Source organism: Toxotes jaculatrix, chromosome 16, assembly GCF_017976425.1.
Source record: "Toxotes jaculatrix isolate fToxJac2 chromosome 16, fToxJac2.pri, whole genome shotgun sequence".
Lineage (NCBI taxonomy): Eukaryota > Metazoa > Chordata > Actinopteri > Toxotidae > Toxotes > Toxotes jaculatrix.
In genome coordinates, this window is record NC_054409.1 from 21,997,161 (window position 1) to 22,013,816 (window position 16,656).

The window sequence follows — 16,656 nt, forward strand, 5'->3', positions numbered from 1 at the left end:
AGCAGCACAAAGTGCAAAACAGCCGGTTGTGGTAGAAATAAATCGTAGGGTGTGGTGATTAGTAACACAGGATTTATGGGCAGCTGTAATCCGACATCTCTTGACAACAGAATACCAAGTCATGACGGATCAGTCATGTGTTTACAGTGTTGTATATTATTTTGTGGCAGCTTGATGTCATTTGCATATGCATTAGCAGATTTATAAACATGTATGTCCTGCTGCCATCAGATGGCTACAGGGATTCAATGAGCTTTACACATACAGTAGCCTATGCAGTCTATGTATAATATAAATATATAATATAAAAGCCAGTGTATAAATATTCTATATAATATTTGCAGATGTCATCAGTGTCAGAAGATTTCTCAGCTGCATTGCGAGATAGAAGAGACTTTTTCTGTTTTAGTAAACGCACCTCCAAGTCAAATTGTTGCACTCACTATTTTTGTTCCGCTAGATGGCAGCAAACGACAAAACTGAGTTTGATCTGCTTTGGGCGTCAGAAGAAGAAGTTAGCATTACGTTCAGTACGCTGCTGCCTCTCAGCGTACATAGCAGCAGAAAGTGGACCAGTCTGTCTGTACAATTAACCTATTTTTTTCATACCAACGTGTGTTTATTTCTATTATAGTAATATTTATTTTGGATTTTTCACAAGGACCATTTAAGGAAGCCCGAGAAGAACCGAGGGCGTCTGAAGATACAGAGTTTTCTCAAACAAATATCCCTTTGGTCTGCCTCCACTCTGCTTGTTAGCTCTTTGCCAAGGGAGTTATTTTCTGGGGCCCGAGGAAACATGAGCTTTCTTTTGTGAGTTACAATAGTGTGATGATTGTTTATTTTGTCCAGCCATTTGGCTTTGTATTTGGAAAATGTCATTGGTGCTACACAGCTAGCTAGCTAGTTAGCTAGCGATAGCATAGTGCGGGCTGCGACTACTTCCTGGACTCACCTTCTGATGTCTGACATGATTCGCTTTGTTTTTTGTAGATTTTTATGAAACTATTCATCGGTATCGATTGTAGATTAACTGTAGCGTAAGAGTACCCGATGTTATTTACTGCATGGAATCTATAATATGTCTATTACCAACCTCAGAGCAAATTTAACTGAGAGAGGTTCCCAGTCCGGCCTGGGTATTTGCCGGTGCGAACACTTTGATACCACAGGCTAATACAGCCCAGATAAAACACAACTCATCACTCAGTCTCTGACCTAATATTTCATCAAAGTAACGCGGTCGTGTTATTTAGATTAATCTAGATAAATAAATCAGTGAATGGAGGAGCAACAGTAAATGTGCCCTGTGGTGAGGACGTAAGTGTCTTTTGGTAATTGGAAAATGAAGAGCCGAGTTATAAATAAATAAATAAATAACACTCAACCTCAGTAAAGCATGTACCGAATAGGTCACCACTCTGCTTAAAGTTAGTTAACTTATGTAAGCTTCAGTTTCAAAGATTTGAAACTGATTTAGGCTTCTGACACTTCCTTTATGCCATATAGCGTGAATACCCGCATAAAAGCCTCCTTTGAATGTTTCCATCAGACACGATCAAGGCCCAGAGACACATTTGATCAGCCACAGCTGATTCCTAATGGTCTGAGATGATCAATAATACATTTCACTTGAAGAAAAGGGCATATTTTCACAAACTGATGCAGGATATGTTGACGTTTGTATAGCTTGGCCTTAGTAGATGTAAGTTCTCTAATTAAAGGCACAACTGTTTTGGTGTGTAACCTACCATGTTGTGATGACTCACAAAAATTCTTGTTTAATGGGGCAGTGAGAGAGATTGAATACAGTACTTCTCCAAATGGCCTCATTACACATTATACACAGAGCAGCGTACTGTTCTGCCCACCCCCCACTCTGATTCAACCAAATCCGTCAACCAAAGTGAAGCTGCGCTCTTTTGTCAGCTTTTTTTTAAATATACTAACTTTTTTGTTAGCAAAAAGCCCTCACCTAGACACCTTGTGAACTCATGATTTGTCATCAAATTTGGCTCCCTCCTCATCTGTCACACCATTTGTCTTCCTCTTTGAAATGTGATTCACAGTGGAAACCGTTCATCCAAGACATTCAAGCCCAAGAAGAATATCCCGGAGGGTTCTCATCAGTACGAGCTGTTGAAACATGCAGAGGCTACACTGGGAAGTGGAAACCTGCGCATGGCAGTCATGTTGCCCGAGGGTGAAGACTTAAATGAATGGGTCGCAGTCAACAGTAAGCGCCAAGTTTACCTTTTCGTCCCCCCTCCCTCGATGCACCCTCTTTGGTTCAGATGCTGGGGAAGAATGTTTTAACCTTCACACCCCTTTTTATGTCTGTTAGTCACCGTCTTTTGTCCTCACATTTGCGTATTTTTCTGTCTTGTTCCTGAAATCTCAATTAATCCACATCAAGAATCGGTTGAGAGTGAACAACAAGGGTGTAAGATCTTGGCATTCCCTCTAAAAACCATGAGCATTCATGCTGGAACAACCACTGTGAATGTTAAATAGACTTTATTGTCTGTGCTCTGAGAGCCTTGTTTGCTTTCTTCTAGACTAAGACAAATGACTAATCAGTAGAAGCTTTATTTCCTCTCACATCAGAGTGCCTGAAGTTTGCATTTAAATCCCTTTTACTACAGTGCAGTGAAGAGAAGTGAGAAGGGATTAGGTCTTGAATTTTGATGTGTCCAATTTGTTACACTGGTGTAATGCACACGGTAAAATAAGGGTGTGAATGCTTCATTAAATGAACTTTTCTGTGATTTGACTATTATGAAGTAATTTCAGTCCCTTGCAGTGCATTGCGGTTGCATTGCATAGACTGCATTGTTTGGTTCTGCAAAGGTTGTCGTGCATTCTGGAATGCGTTTATAGCACAAGAGCACCTGAAATCTAAAGCAGGCTGAACATATTTTTACACAGCTGAAAATCTCATGTTTATTCAACATGTTCATACATTTTCTAGCTTTGTTAAGTGTCCTGGAGAAACAACAATGCATTTATTTTCTTTTTTTTTTTACTATTCCCCAGTTTCATCAAAGGTTAGTGGAAATGGATGGATATTGGTCAGTGTTACAGGAGGTGTTTTAACTGGCACATTAAGGGGAAGTTTGACTAAAAGTCCTGTGAGTTCCCTTCTCCACCACCAAGTTTAAATGACTTTCCACATGATCTGTGTTCATGAGAAGCAGTTCGCTTTATCTTTTTAGATTCTCATGCAACATGCTAGAAAGGTCCCCAACTAGAAACTTGACCTAACCACTGGGCCAACAGTGGATTTGATTTTCCTTTGAACTATCTACCAATTTATTCTGTATCACCTGAGCATCTCTGATATCCTGTGGCTCTGCTGTCTCTTTGCATACAGCTCTATGCCTCACGTAGGCTCTAGGAAAACCTGTCATGGCAAAGTCAACATTTTGACTTGTTGTTAACATGGTAGAAATGACAGAACTGTTTATATTTATCTTGGTCCCATTCATTCTCCCAACCAGTGATCGTCTGTCATTTTATGGACTGCTTGAAATTTTATTTACTGACACAGTGGCACAGTCAAAAGTCCTAAAAGAAAGACCATCAGGATATTGCCTTGATGCATTTTTCTGGTTTTCTTCTCCTTGTAATTTTGCGCTCCCTGGTCATGAGCAAGCATCTCATCTCATCTCAGGCTGTAATAAGTTCAGCAACTTTACTGGCATATACAGCAGTGTGAGTTTTCAGCTCTTGTGCTGCGACATGCAAAGATTCTAAAGTCTAGTGTCCAATTTGTTTTTTATGTCTTTGTGATTACTGTCAAACCTTCACTCAGCCATGGCTACAACAGTGTTGGACTGAAATATCTCCAGAGGGGACTGGGCAAGCCCTAGTCAAACACTGGAGCGAGCCGGTGTCTCCTTAGACAGGACCTCACGCAAATCATATGCCACATCAGCTGTTCAGTATGGATTTTTGGCTAAGATTAGCAAATGGAGCACTAACACTGCCAACCCTTTAAATGGATCTATCCAACTGATAGAAAGCCAAAGTTGGCTGTATGCCCCTGGGAATGAGCGATAACAGAATTTATGGCAGATAACTGTGGAGTGTGCGTTGGTCAACAGCCTGGTCTGGGCAGTGAAGTGGGGAAGGTAGAGGGCTCTGGGGAAACTTGATGCCAGTTATTTTGCTGGCACACATGGTATTTGGTCTCATGTATGCTTGATTCAAAATATGTTGTTTTTTTGTTTTTGTTTTTTTTCAGCTGTGGATTTCTTCAACCAGATCAACATGCTGTATGGCACCATCACAGACTTTTGCACAGAGGAAAGCTGTCCTGTCATGTCTGCTGGTCCTAAGTAAGATTAGACTTTTAGGTCTGCAAGTTAGTAGTATCATAACAACAACCCACAAGCCTAGCTAAACTCATAGTGTGGGGCAGGGGTGTTGTCAGTGGGGAAAAAATAACTTAGATCACAATTAGCCTTCTTAGACAAAGCCACAAATCCAATGTGACAGCTGGAATTAAATGTAACATCAAAATGCATCACACGTGTAAAACACCCACCACAGACACCTTAGTCAGTAGTCTGGCTCACTGTTGCCAGGCCCAGTAAATTCTTTGGATGTTTTACCTGCTAATATCTCCTACTAGCCCCCATACTTAGATTGGCTTCCATAAAGTTGGAAGGTGGTGACAATCTGTCAGATTAAAAGTAAATATTTTCAAACTCTAATGTTTGTCATCTATATTTCCTATAGGTATGAGTACCACTGGGCTGATGGAACCAACATCAAGAAGCCCATCAAATGCTCCGCTCCCAAGTATATTGATTACCTCATGACCTGGGTGCAAGACCAGCTCGATGATGAGACACTTTTCCCTTCAAAGATCGGTATGTTTTTGTTTCTCTTCTCTTTGTCCTTTCAAAGGCGTCTTTTCTTTGCATGGTTTTGATGTTTTACTGTTTGGTTTCTACCCAGCATTTAGGTGTGTGCCGACCATTGTAATTAATGTCTATTCAGTTTTCTTTTCATATTCATAAATATAATCTTAGAAGAAAAGGGCTCTCACTACTAGATATTTTCTCCTTCAGCTGCCATGCAAAATGAATGGAAATTAAAACCAGTAAAACGTAGATTACACATGTATACCTTAGCAATAAAACCGGTCTTGTTGGATTACCATTTGCATGTAATCAAGTTGACAAATTTAAGCTTACAGGTTTCATTTTTACTGATCAGTTTGCTAAAGCAACGGTATCTACATTACAGTCAAAGCTGTATGCGTTGGGAAAAGGGAAAATTGGGAAGAAGTGTTACATAAGTGGGAAGAAGAATTACACAGGGCAAAAGGATTACATAAGAGAGTAGATTGTTGGAGTCATTAGGGAAAATCTCTTTGTTGTCAGCACAGTTCATGTAAATGTTGCCTGTTTGCTTATTGACATAAGTAATGACATATTTTGCAGATATTGTCAGATGAAAATATTCGGGATTCTCCCTGGTAACGGATGCACACATTCATTCATTAACAAGAGGTGGAATTTGCATACATACCAACATAGCTCTCAACCCCTAGACTAGTTGAAGCTTGTGCCTTCTAGGGTGGAGCTTTGACAGAGTTGCACGGCAGCCAGCACAAATGAATGTCTGATCTATTCCTTAGTGCACCTCAGGGGAAGGAGACAGTTAGTAAAGGCGCTCCCCTGGATTAACAGAATTTGCCTCTTTGGCCATGATCAATAGATTTATCACTGATATTAGTTTTGTGCCGAGGGTACATCAAAGCTTCTCACCGTCCCATACAAGGACTTGATCATTGATCCATTGTCCTGCTAGTGGTCAAAAAACCCACAGGGTACCTTTTTAAAATATTTGATCATGACTAATACTGAAGTATTTAAAAGAGTGGGCCGTGTTCATGTCCACCCCTCAGTGGTATAATCTACAGCTCCACATTCTGTTGGTCACCAGCTTCTTTTGAATATCCGATGTTGATGTAGGTGGACCTTTGTACACTGTAGGAAAAAATCAGTCCACTGGGATTCTGGACTGTACACAGGAGAACTGCACAACACATCTGAGGCGTAGAGAGCAGTGCTGTTGCAACAACATCAAAACATCCTAACTACAGGTGAACACTTGTTACCATGAGGCGGTTCTCTGTTGCGGTTGCGATTGTTTGCACTTCCCTCAAATCAAGCTCCAGCCTGCCTGTGAAGACATATTTCAGTCCAGGAGAACAGTCTGTGGTGTGGCTGCATCTGCCTTGATTGCTCTGAGCATTTTGAGCTTATTCAGCTGACCATCAGCAATGAAGAAATAAAAGGAGGCTGTAGTTTTGATGATCTGAATGATATGAACAGCTTTTCTTTTTTTGCCCTCTTGTTCCCAAGGTGTCCCCTTTAAGCGAAACTTTATGTCCGTGGCGAAGACCATTCTGAAGCGCCTGTTCAGGGTCTACGCCCACATCTACCACCAGCACTTTGACTCTGTCATGCAGCTGCAAGAGGAGGCCCACCTCAACACGTCGTTCAAACACTTCATCTTTTTTGTTCAAGTAAAAAAATCTCTGACATTTGAATTCTGGCTTTATTTATATTTCACTTTACTTAGTATATTAGTAGTAAAAAATAAAGTGCACAGTGCATAATCTGATGATGTTTCTTCCTTTTCCTTTGTCTTTTTCAGGAGTTCAACCTCATTGACAGGAAAGAGCTGGTCCCACTACAGGAGCTGATTGAAAAACTGACAACCAAGGATAGATAAACAGCAGTGTAATCCTTATTTTATTGGTCTCCTAGTTTTTGCACAGATACCCACCCCACCCTGGCTGTACGTATGCAGTATAATACTATATTTCCATTTGGGGAAATGTTTTTAAAAAAAAAGGCCAGGAAGAAGGAAGGGTCGTGATAGGTTTAAGGCACCAGGACTAATGCTATCAGGGATAAGACACTTAATTGAACAAACTGCAGATTAACATATTAGAGAAAATGGTTTTAGCTGTATGGAAAAGTCCCCAGTGTTCAGTCATGGCTTACACTTAGGATAGTATAGACATATTAGTTTTCTATTAGACTGCACAGATTTTTTTTTCACCTGGATTTATGGCAACATGAGGCATTTTCATGCTCTTAGATTCCTATTTCCATCTCAACCACAGGGGAGAATGCAGTGTAAGCACAGTTGCTGTATCATAGTAGGAGGCTTTTGTTGGTGTTATGGTGAGAATTAATTAAAGCCAGCCTTTTAGCCAATTCAACAGCAGTAGCTAGTTACTTTATTCATTAAACTACATCGAAGGAGCCGGGTTGCAGTTTGCTACTGTTCACATCTGTTATGGCCCACATCTGTCCATACAAAATAATCCTAAGTGCCTAGCATGGCTCATAATTGCCCTATATCAACAGTGAGAACTGTTAGAATATAAAGGCCATATATCACTGACACGCTGGACACAGCATTCAATTTTCCACCCCACCTCCCTTTAGGTTTCTGTGGCACTAAATTCCTTCTTTACACCCCTTTTCTATTTGTACTGTAACTAGGTTAAACAATTATTTTCTCCGTAAACCCACGTTCTTCACCAGACGTATCCTTATTTAGTTATAACATCTCTTTGCCAACTCTTCTGTGCAGGTTATGATAAATGAATGTGTTGAAGGACAAATAGGTGAGGCTAGAATATCGTCATGTTGTAGCAGGGACTGAAAGTTAACTAAACCTTTAGCATTTTCTAGGAACATGTTCCTGTGTACTAGTTTTCCTCCCCAAAGTTTTAAGTAGAAACCCATTTTAGGAAAGGTCTGCGAGGGATCTAAAACCTTAAAGTGTACATTAAGTTCAGTAAATAGACGTAGATAATTTTTTCATAATCTCCACTGTTTAAAAATAACATTGTGAATTGGATTTTGAGGCATCCCTTGTTTTCCCACTAGCCATAAAGCACTTTGAACAATTTTCCTGACCTCTCTTGCCTGAATGTTTATTCTGCATAGACCGTGCTTTGTGAGAAGCCGTATCATGTGACTGATCATAGTTTGTTTCCTCCCTGATATTTCCCCAAATGAATGTTGAATTGCTTAACCTCCTCTGAAATCAGCTATAAGGCACAAGTGAGATTTCTTACGCTTTTGTACGGTTTGAGTTGTTTGTTGCTGTGCTTCAGACAGCAGATGCATGTACCCTACCCTAATCTCAAAGTGTAGTTTACTATGCAATCATTGACACAACACTAAAGGGGTTACCAGTTGACTCATTCATACTTTATATCCGATGGTCATGTTCCTTTATAGTGCTTAAATTCTGGTGTATGTTAAAAATAGAATTGCTTCTTGGTTTCAGGAAAAGGTGACATGAACATTTTATACCTGAAATTTGTCAGAGAGGTGTAATACTTCATTGCACACATGTAAATACTGAGGGTTAGACATGTCTTTTAAAAAAAAAAATTTTTTCAGAGAGCATGGAGTGGTAGCTTTTGGTTAAAGAATGCATTGAGTCTTTTTAGAGGCTGCTTCTCCTCCCCCGTTTGGATATTCATTTTTGTTTGTTTTAATCGTTGACTATCTGTTTCCACTTCCTTAGCGAACTATTATGAATGTTACTGCTCATCAGATACCAGAAAATGTAATAGAAAATCAGTCATCCTGGAAGCATCTCATCCTTATGAAATGCCCGTAACATAGCCTGTTGCCTACAGTTTTTCCTCCTTGACTGTAATAAATGATGAAATGTTTGTAAATAATGGCTTGGTAGGGGTTTTCAATGCTACTGAATTGATTTATGCTGTTTACAAGGCAAATAAAGGTGGTCTTGACTCTTTGAATGGATTCTGTGTTTACTGTACACCTGTTAGCTTCCTGCAGCCAGTGGTGGAAAGTAACTACATGTAAAATTTGAGGTACTTTATTTGAGTAGTACTTTAAACTACTACTTCACAGTTCAAAGGGAAATGTTTTAATATCTATAAAATAAACCTTTTAATGCTTGAAGTGCATGTTGTTGCCAGTGCTTTTGTACTTAAAGAATATTTCCAATGCTGAACTTGTATTGCTGGAGAGTATTTCTAAATTGTGGGATTCATACTTTTAATGCTGTTTGGTAAAGTATCTAAATACATTTTCTCAAGTAATGCTCTTAAGTCGTTTTTAGGGTGCTTTACTTGGGTGTTACCGTTTTATTCTATTTTCTAATTCTACTCTGTTTAAAAAGGGGAACGTACTTTTTAAGCTGTATTTATTTTAAATACAAAATATATATTGAAAAAATACGATGCATATAAAATATGATGAATGATACATTAACAGGGTAAGAAATAGTTCCAGCTTACATTAAAGCTCTTTTAACATACATAAACATTAATCACATAATGCAATTCAATGACAGCAGCCATTCTGCAGCCTACTTTTACTTTTCGTTGCTTCTACTAGTATAATTTTACTAGTTAAATATATAATGCAGGACTTTTACGTGCGGCAGAGTGTTTAACGGTGTGTTATCACTACTTTAACTGAAATAAACAGTTCAACTCCTCCACTGAGCACAGACCGGTCCGGCGACGGAGCCGAAGCCGAGGGGGCAGCTGCAGCTTCCGGGGCGGAGACACATCTGTGCAAACCGCCGCTTCCTGACGTTTGTTGCCGCCAACAACAAAAAGCCTTCTCCTGCAGCAGCTGCAGCATCCTATCAATTAAACACAGAAGGTTTGGTTTAACTGCTAAAAATGCCTTTTAATCCAAAGAGACGATGCCCCGATTCCATCGACGACTCGATGAACGACTCGATGAACGACTCGATGGAGAAAAGGATAAAGCGGATTTCAGTCGAGGGGAACATCGGTGAGTTCAGAGCTTATTTAAACAGCGAAATCTCATTTTACAAGCTAGTTTAAAACTTTAAACTGCAAAGGTGTTCAGCAGGTGGCATGTTAGGCTGACTGCCTAACTGTATTTGGGATTAGTTGTGTATCGATTCATTACTTATCAGTCAAACTTGCCGCCAATTTTCAGTCTACAGTTGCTGCCTCTTAATATGCCTCTTAACAATAATTCGCCAATAAACCTGCAAAACGTGCAGCTAAATAAAAGCAGCTCTATAAATTTCTTCATGCACAATGACTGAACTTTATGCATCTTTTGTGTTAAGCGGCGGGCAAATCTACGTTTGTGCGCCTTTTGGAGCAGGAGAGCGCGGACTGGGAAGTGGTGCCAGAGCCAATCGCCAGATGGTGCAATGTCCAAACAAAAGGCAGTGACTTTGAGGTACTGACACCACAGTATTCCTCCAGTTTATTTTAGATAGTGATCCTAATTTAGTGCTGTCAACTGAACACTCTCAGAAAAGGTTATGAGATTGCTTCACATCCGCTGCTATAATTTTGTCTCCAGATTGAAGCCAAATGTTGTGTTTCAAGACTTTTTAGCAGATAATATAAATCTAGGATGAATTTCATGAAGCTCCTTCAGTGGGAACATGATCCTCTGGCCTCTCACTGCCATTCACTCAACATGCAGACAGTGCACACGTTAAGATAACTGGGAGAGTCTTCATCTGTATTTAGAGTGCAGCTGCCATCTGTCCTTATGTCTGTACTGGTCACTGTTACACCACCACCACACTCCCCTGAGGAACAGATGGTCCCACTCTGGACAGATGAACATGCCATCATCAGGGCAAACATCTCTAACCTCCCACACAGCTGCAGGCCTGTAGCCTCACCCTCTGTCCTTAATTTCACCGGCTCAACACGTCCATATATACAACTGCCACTGGTGGCTCTGGCATTGAGCAGGATATTCAGGTGCTTGCTTAATATATTTGAGCCAGTGTTTTGAATCATATCATGCTGTCCCATTGGGATAGAGAGCACTTAAACTCTTGATTTAATTTAATTTGGAAATGTAATTAAAAAAAAAAGATTGCATTATGTTTCAGTCTGTTCCATATTAGCGATGAGTGCTTGCATTTATGGTAATAATGATTTGCTAACTGAATCTTTAACCAGTTTCAAGCCCATTCAAGTTTTTTTTTCCTGAAATTTATAATTCTTAAATCTCAAAGAATAATGATCTAAAGGTTAAACTAAAATCCTCACTAAGTACATTTGTAAATTGTACAAATGGTACTGTACATTGCGGTTGGTGTAAAATAACATGGGGCTATTGTCAGTACATGTGAAGTCTTCTAACCAGACTCCTGACCACCACAACTCTGTACCACACAGTTACAGTAGTTTGGTCATACGCCCTCTGCTGATCATTTGGACAGAGTGGACTGTGAGTGTTTTGGAAAAGCTTGTTTCAGTTATCAGACTTGGATGTTGTAATTAGTTTTACGCTAAAGACAAAACCTAAATAATGTACATTTCTGTCAGGTAAAGGCCTTAGAAGGTATAAAAATGTTATGCCTTGGACCTTGAATGTAAGGTGAGCTGCTTGTACAAATATTTCAACTGTACAGTACACATTAAGCTGTGTAATTACAACAGATTTATTCATCCCTTCCATTTTCAAAAGAGGAAATTCAGTTTAGCTCACATGTCGAATCTGATGTTCTAGGAGCTGACCGCTTCTCAGAGGAGTGGAGGGAACGTGCTGCAGATGATGTATGAGAAACCGGAGAGGTGGGCCTACACTTTCCAGAGCTACGCCTGTATCAGCAGGGTGCGGGCCCAGATCAGGTCAGCCAACGGGAAGCTGCAAGAAGCTGAGAATCCCGTTCAGTTCTTTGAGCGCTCCATCTACAGTGACAGGTATCAGTGACACGACTGGAGAATATCTGAGTGTAATAAAAATAACTCTAACTTTTTTTTTGACCTATCACAGACAGCATAGTTACCTCTGGGTGAATAAAGTGTTTGAAATTTGTCCAATAATGCTGAAATTGTTAATCTAACAATTTTAAATGTTCAAGTTGCCCAAGCTTCTCTAATGTGAGGATTTATTGCACAATCAATCAATCAATAAGTAAATAAATAAATAAGGTTTGGTTTTTTTTTTAAATTCATGTCCCTTCCTTCTCCTGTGCTCCTGATGTCCCAGGTACATCTTTGCATCCAACCTCTATGAGAGCGGGTGCCTGAATGACACTGAATGGTCTGTATACCAGGACTGGCACGGCTGGCTGCACAGCCAGTTTGGCAAGCACATCGAGCTGGATGGTATCATCTACCTCAGAGCATCACCTGAGGTACGCTGCCTCGTCTCAGCAGCTTCTCTTACTGCATTGTTATTCAGTTACATCTACGTATAATGCTTTTGCAATGGAAAACAGCTCTTTCTTTTCTTCACCTGACCTTACATTAGAAAGAAATTTAAAGAGCTGATGATGTGATGATTCACAGATGCAAATAATTTCCTTGCTTTTCGTTGTGTGTGTGTGTGTGTGTGTAGAAATGTTTAGAGAGATTGCACCTGAGGGGCAGGGAAGAAGAGCAAGACATCCCTCTGGAGTATCTAGAGAGGCTCCACTTTAAGCATGAGAGCTGGCTGCAGCACAAGACCATGACGTGAGCAAACACATGCACACTTTTATGGCATGTTTGCACTAGAAACTGTGAGAACAACAGCTGTATCTGTGTTTTAGAACAAGAGGGTCTCTAGAGTTTTTCATTACACCGTGTCAGTTATCTGACGGATCTTGGGCTTTAGAAAAAGACCCCATTCATGCAATAACCTGAGGGCAATCTAGAGACTGAAACAGTTTTCGATCCATATGATCTGCATCTGCCACATGAATTTTTAAAGAAATGGATGAGGCTGGAAACGGGCTGGTTCATTGGTGTGTTGTGAGCTCAAGATTTCCTTATAAATACAAATGTCTTAAAGAGGTTCATCTCCTTTAGGAAATAACTTTGAGAATCCTAAAAAGAAATGTTGCTGTTTCCTGGATATGAATATTTAAGAATCACTGAAAGTCTGTCCCTTATCTTCTCTGGTCCACAGTCTGGAGTTTGAGTACCTCAGTGATGTGCCAGTCCTGACCATAGATGTGAATGAAGACTTTAAGGGAAATAGTACCAAGAACACTGACATGATTGAGAAGGTGAGTGAGTAACAGTGCAGCCTCCTTAAAGTTTTGAAATAGTCAATGCTTTAGGATTTGTCTCCAGCCACTTATTGTCAACAGGACTTCGAGCTGAAATTGGGGAGGAGTCAAACATCTCATTGGCCTTTTCCCTTAGATTTAACTGCCCCAATAAATCTCACAAAGCTGAATTACTTCTACTTTAAGTATTCTCGTTTTATGCTGCTTTATACTTCTACTTGATTACAGCTCAGAGATAAATATGTACTTTTTATTTTTGCAGCTGTCACAATACTTATGTGACAGCTGTATTTTGTAGTGTACAGATTATTTTATCCAAAAATATAACATATACAAATATTATAACTGCTGCAACATTAAAATGCTTAAACATGAACCTTAAAAATCTTGTTTTCTTAAAATAAGTGAACAAAATACCAGTGTAGAAACATGTGTCATATACAAATAAAGTTCTTGTACAATAACAGATGGTGCATTCTGCTTCCGTAACGTATGTTTGCATTTGATACTTTGGACAAAACTATATGGACATGTTTGCTGATAATGCTTATTTACTTTCACTAATGAAGTTTCAAATGTCAGACTTGTAATTCATATTTTTATATTGTGACTGTGAAACTTTTTAAATGTGCTGTTTAATGAGACATTTAAAATGTATTTAGGGGGAAGGTTAGGTGCAGTTCTGAGTGTGATCCCTCTGATACTGAGACACACACACACACACACACACACACACATTCACACACCCAGGTTTCACCTATGGAAATGAGGCCTGAAGACCTGCTTATGTAGCAGTTTCATGTTGATGGTAAACACAGGCACTTTCCCACATTTCAGTCAAATCCAAATTATCATTAGCAAGAAATGGACCCAGTTACACACACACACTACTTTGCACACATGACATAAACCAACTTGTTTTTGAGTTTGTCTCACCCTCAGTGAAAGCTGAAACTAAACAAAGGAAATCAAAGTTAGAACTTTCACCTTTTGTCACTGGAAACACTAACAGCTTGTCTGTTGTCGTTCTTTTTCAGGTGAAAGAGTTCTTGAGCACGTTGTAGAGATGGAAAATATAGATGGTGTCCACAGGAAGACGAAGTGGTGGACGCAGTATCACTTTTAAAACAATGAAATGCCTCAACAGTGCCAATTTTTTCCTCTTTTTTTAATGTACGATCATTAAAAACGATCAGGCGTGTTGCATTTTAAAAATATTTTTATTGCTGTTTTCTCGTGTATGTTGTGTATTTATCAGTATTCATGTGTGCAGATTAAAATGGATGTCCTCTTGTTTTTAACAAATGATAATAAACTTGAAATAATTTTGAGTGTTTTGCTTTTCTAATATGAATTCTGGCAATGCCTAGAAAGTCAGCCCCATAGAAGGAAGATTGTGTCAAATTAAAGAATCGTTTATTTAAAACATGATTATTGTTTAACACATTTCATAGTCGTGTCTGGCCCTTGTGTCTCAGCCCGTCTGCCCTCTGAGTCTTTAAAACTCTCCAGAAGATGTCGCCAGTCCCCAAACCAGCGCTCCAGTCAGCTATTCTTGTCTGCTGAGCTCGCCTTTACCTGGTATCCCCAATAGGATTTGAAGGAATCTACCTAAAATAGGTGCTTTAATTTTTACTTTTAATGCCTTTATAATGGCGGAGATGAGACCAGAATGCATATCTAAAGACTTATTGGTGCGCATCGATCATAATGATAACAGTTCTGACTAGAGACACAAGTCCAGATAATATTAAACATTCTGTTGGTGTCCACAGTAAAAGTCCACAATAAATGCTCAAGCTCTGTAAGTTCATATGTAAAGGAATCTAAAAATGATACCACAGGTATGAGATGACTGATTATTGAACTTGTTGGGTGTGGGGGGGGGGGGGGGGGGGGGGGGGAAGCGCTTCAGACTTCAATGTGTTTTTCACATTATTTGGGTTTTGGTGAGATTCTAATTTGCTTCTTTCACATGCAAAGTGAACAACAGAGAAACCGTTTGACAAGTTTAAGTTTTTGTTGCGCCACCCAGGAGTAACTTTCTGACCTCCACCCCCTGGTGGCGTCACGCAGGAGGAGGGATGGCACTTTAAATATGGAAAAAGACACGCTGCGCTCTCAGAGGCTGTCCGCACGCTTCCAGCGAGACACAAAACCAGACTTTTCTCCAAGATGACATTTAGGCACGACCTGAAGAAGTCCAGCACGATATGAGGATTGTGTCTTACGAGTTACAGCTGATTTGTAGAGTCGAAGAAATCATTCCAGCGAGATAGCTCCAGCTCCTGGACTTTCTTACTTCTATCCACTTGAGAAAGGCGACAGCAAGAGTAGGTGAAGATTTTCAAACACCGACTACAACAGCAACTTCAACAAGTGAGCAGAACAACTGCTGGACGTCGGGCTGACCGTCTCCGAAGGCGAAGTTTGTCACCATGAGTTCCGAAAAGAGCAAGTAAGTTTATTGATCCGTCCTCTTTCCTTGTTTAACTCAACATGCGGGTTATGTTGGAAACTTTGTAGCCAGCAGCCAACACCTTAGGGCCATTTCCTGGCCAGGTGAGAGAGTATAGATTAAGCACCAGGTGAATATCGTTCACCAACTAAACTGGACACATTCGCAGTGTTATCCGGCGTCATTAGGGGATTTTCTGTGCGTACATTTTGTTTATTAGTGGCTCGTCTGGGTTTAGTCGGTCACCGGTTTCATACCTTCAGTAAAACTTCTGCAGACTATCTGTCAGGTTACTGATCAAGTCATGAAATGTTTTCATTCATTTACGTGGCATTACGTGGATAAGCCACTGTTGCCGCGCCACTGTGGCTATGAACGGCCGGTAATCTATTTTCCAAGAACCTGTCACCATCAATTAGTGAGACCCCGTGAGCGCAGTCCAAGCGGTGCAGATCGTTTTCTCCGCTGCAATTTCATGAATAAACTGTGTGTATACCTCACACACCATGTGGCCTATGAGCGGACACCCCAAAAATCCACTTTCACCGTGGGCCAGCGTGTGCGTCCACATTGCGCAATGACGCCGATGCCATGGCCGCAACAAATCAGACTTCACGGTAACTAGAAAACACGGAAATCCACGTATGTGTCTTCATAAACTTTTCTGATGTGCGGCATAAATCACGAGTTGCTTGGTAATCTTCATCTGCGGCCTGTAGGAGTTAGTAAAAAAAAAACATTAGGACTTACAGTAAATGCCCTCAGAGCATTTACTGGGTTGGGCACAGTCACTCAGTGTTCACCCTCTCCAAGTAGCAACGGGTGAAACCAAGAGTAACCTACAGTCACTTTATCTGCCTCCGCTTTACAATGGCAACAGAAACTGTAAAAACACAATCTGATTCTTCATTGTTCTAGCGATTGTGAAATCTGGTTTGCAATGGGGAAATGTCTCTCTCTTCTTTTTGTGCCATAACTTTACTTGGCTGACTTTTCCGCTTGGTGTGAACTGGAAATCTTGAATGCTCTTTTGTGCAGTGCTGAGTGATGCACAGTGCAATTAGACATCCATCCACTTCCTCGTCCATTCAACTGTTGTTAGAGGAAATTCCAAAATTCAAGGTGGATCTGAGAGGCAGGCAAGTTAATTGCAATTCAGTTAT

General features: G+C 40.2%; 3 protein-coding genes across 5 annotated transcripts in view; all 3 read left to right on the forward strand.

Annotated features, from left to right (window-relative positions):
- Window positions 1-526: 526 nt before the first annotated feature.
- LOC121195424 (MOB kinase activator 1B) lies at window positions 527-8,812 on the forward strand. The gene is made up of 6 exons (XM_041058876.1): window positions 527-813; window positions 2,070-2,236; window positions 4,247-4,340; window positions 4,744-4,877; window positions 6,381-6,544; window positions 6,676-8,812. Exons 1-6 carry the CDS (start codon window positions 800-802, stop codon window positions 6,751-6,753), a joined length of 651 nt encoding a protein of 216 aa, XP_040914810.1. The 5' UTR covers window positions 527-799; the 3' UTR covers window positions 6,754-8,812.
- An 808-nt stretch (window positions 8,813-9,620) lies between these two features.
- On the forward strand, window positions 9,621-14,366 carry dck (deoxycytidine kinase). The gene is made up of 7 exons (XM_041058875.1): window positions 9,621-9,827; window positions 10,135-10,250; window positions 11,547-11,740; window positions 12,030-12,177; window positions 12,381-12,496; window positions 12,933-13,032; window positions 14,073-14,366. The coding sequence occupies exons 1-7, from the start codon at window positions 9,713-9,715 to the stop codon at window positions 14,097-14,099; spliced, it is 816 nt and encodes a 271-aa protein (XP_040914809.1). The 5' UTR covers window positions 9,621-9,712; the 3' UTR covers window positions 14,100-14,366.
- A 783-nt stretch (window positions 14,367-15,149) lies between these two features.
- The window catches only part of LOC121195087 (electrogenic sodium bicarbonate cotransporter 1-like), a 28,922-nt gene continuing 27,415 nt past the window's right edge, over window positions 15,150-16,656 (forward strand). For all 3 annotated transcript variants that reach the window (XM_041058312.1, XM_041058313.1, XM_041058314.1), the window contains exon 1: window positions 15,150-15,493. In XM_041058312.1, coding sequence (XP_040914246.1) covers window positions 15,474-15,493 — 20 coding nt within the window. In that variant the 5' untranslated portion in view covers window positions 15,150-15,473. The remainder of the gene's footprint in view (window positions 15,494-16,656) is intronic.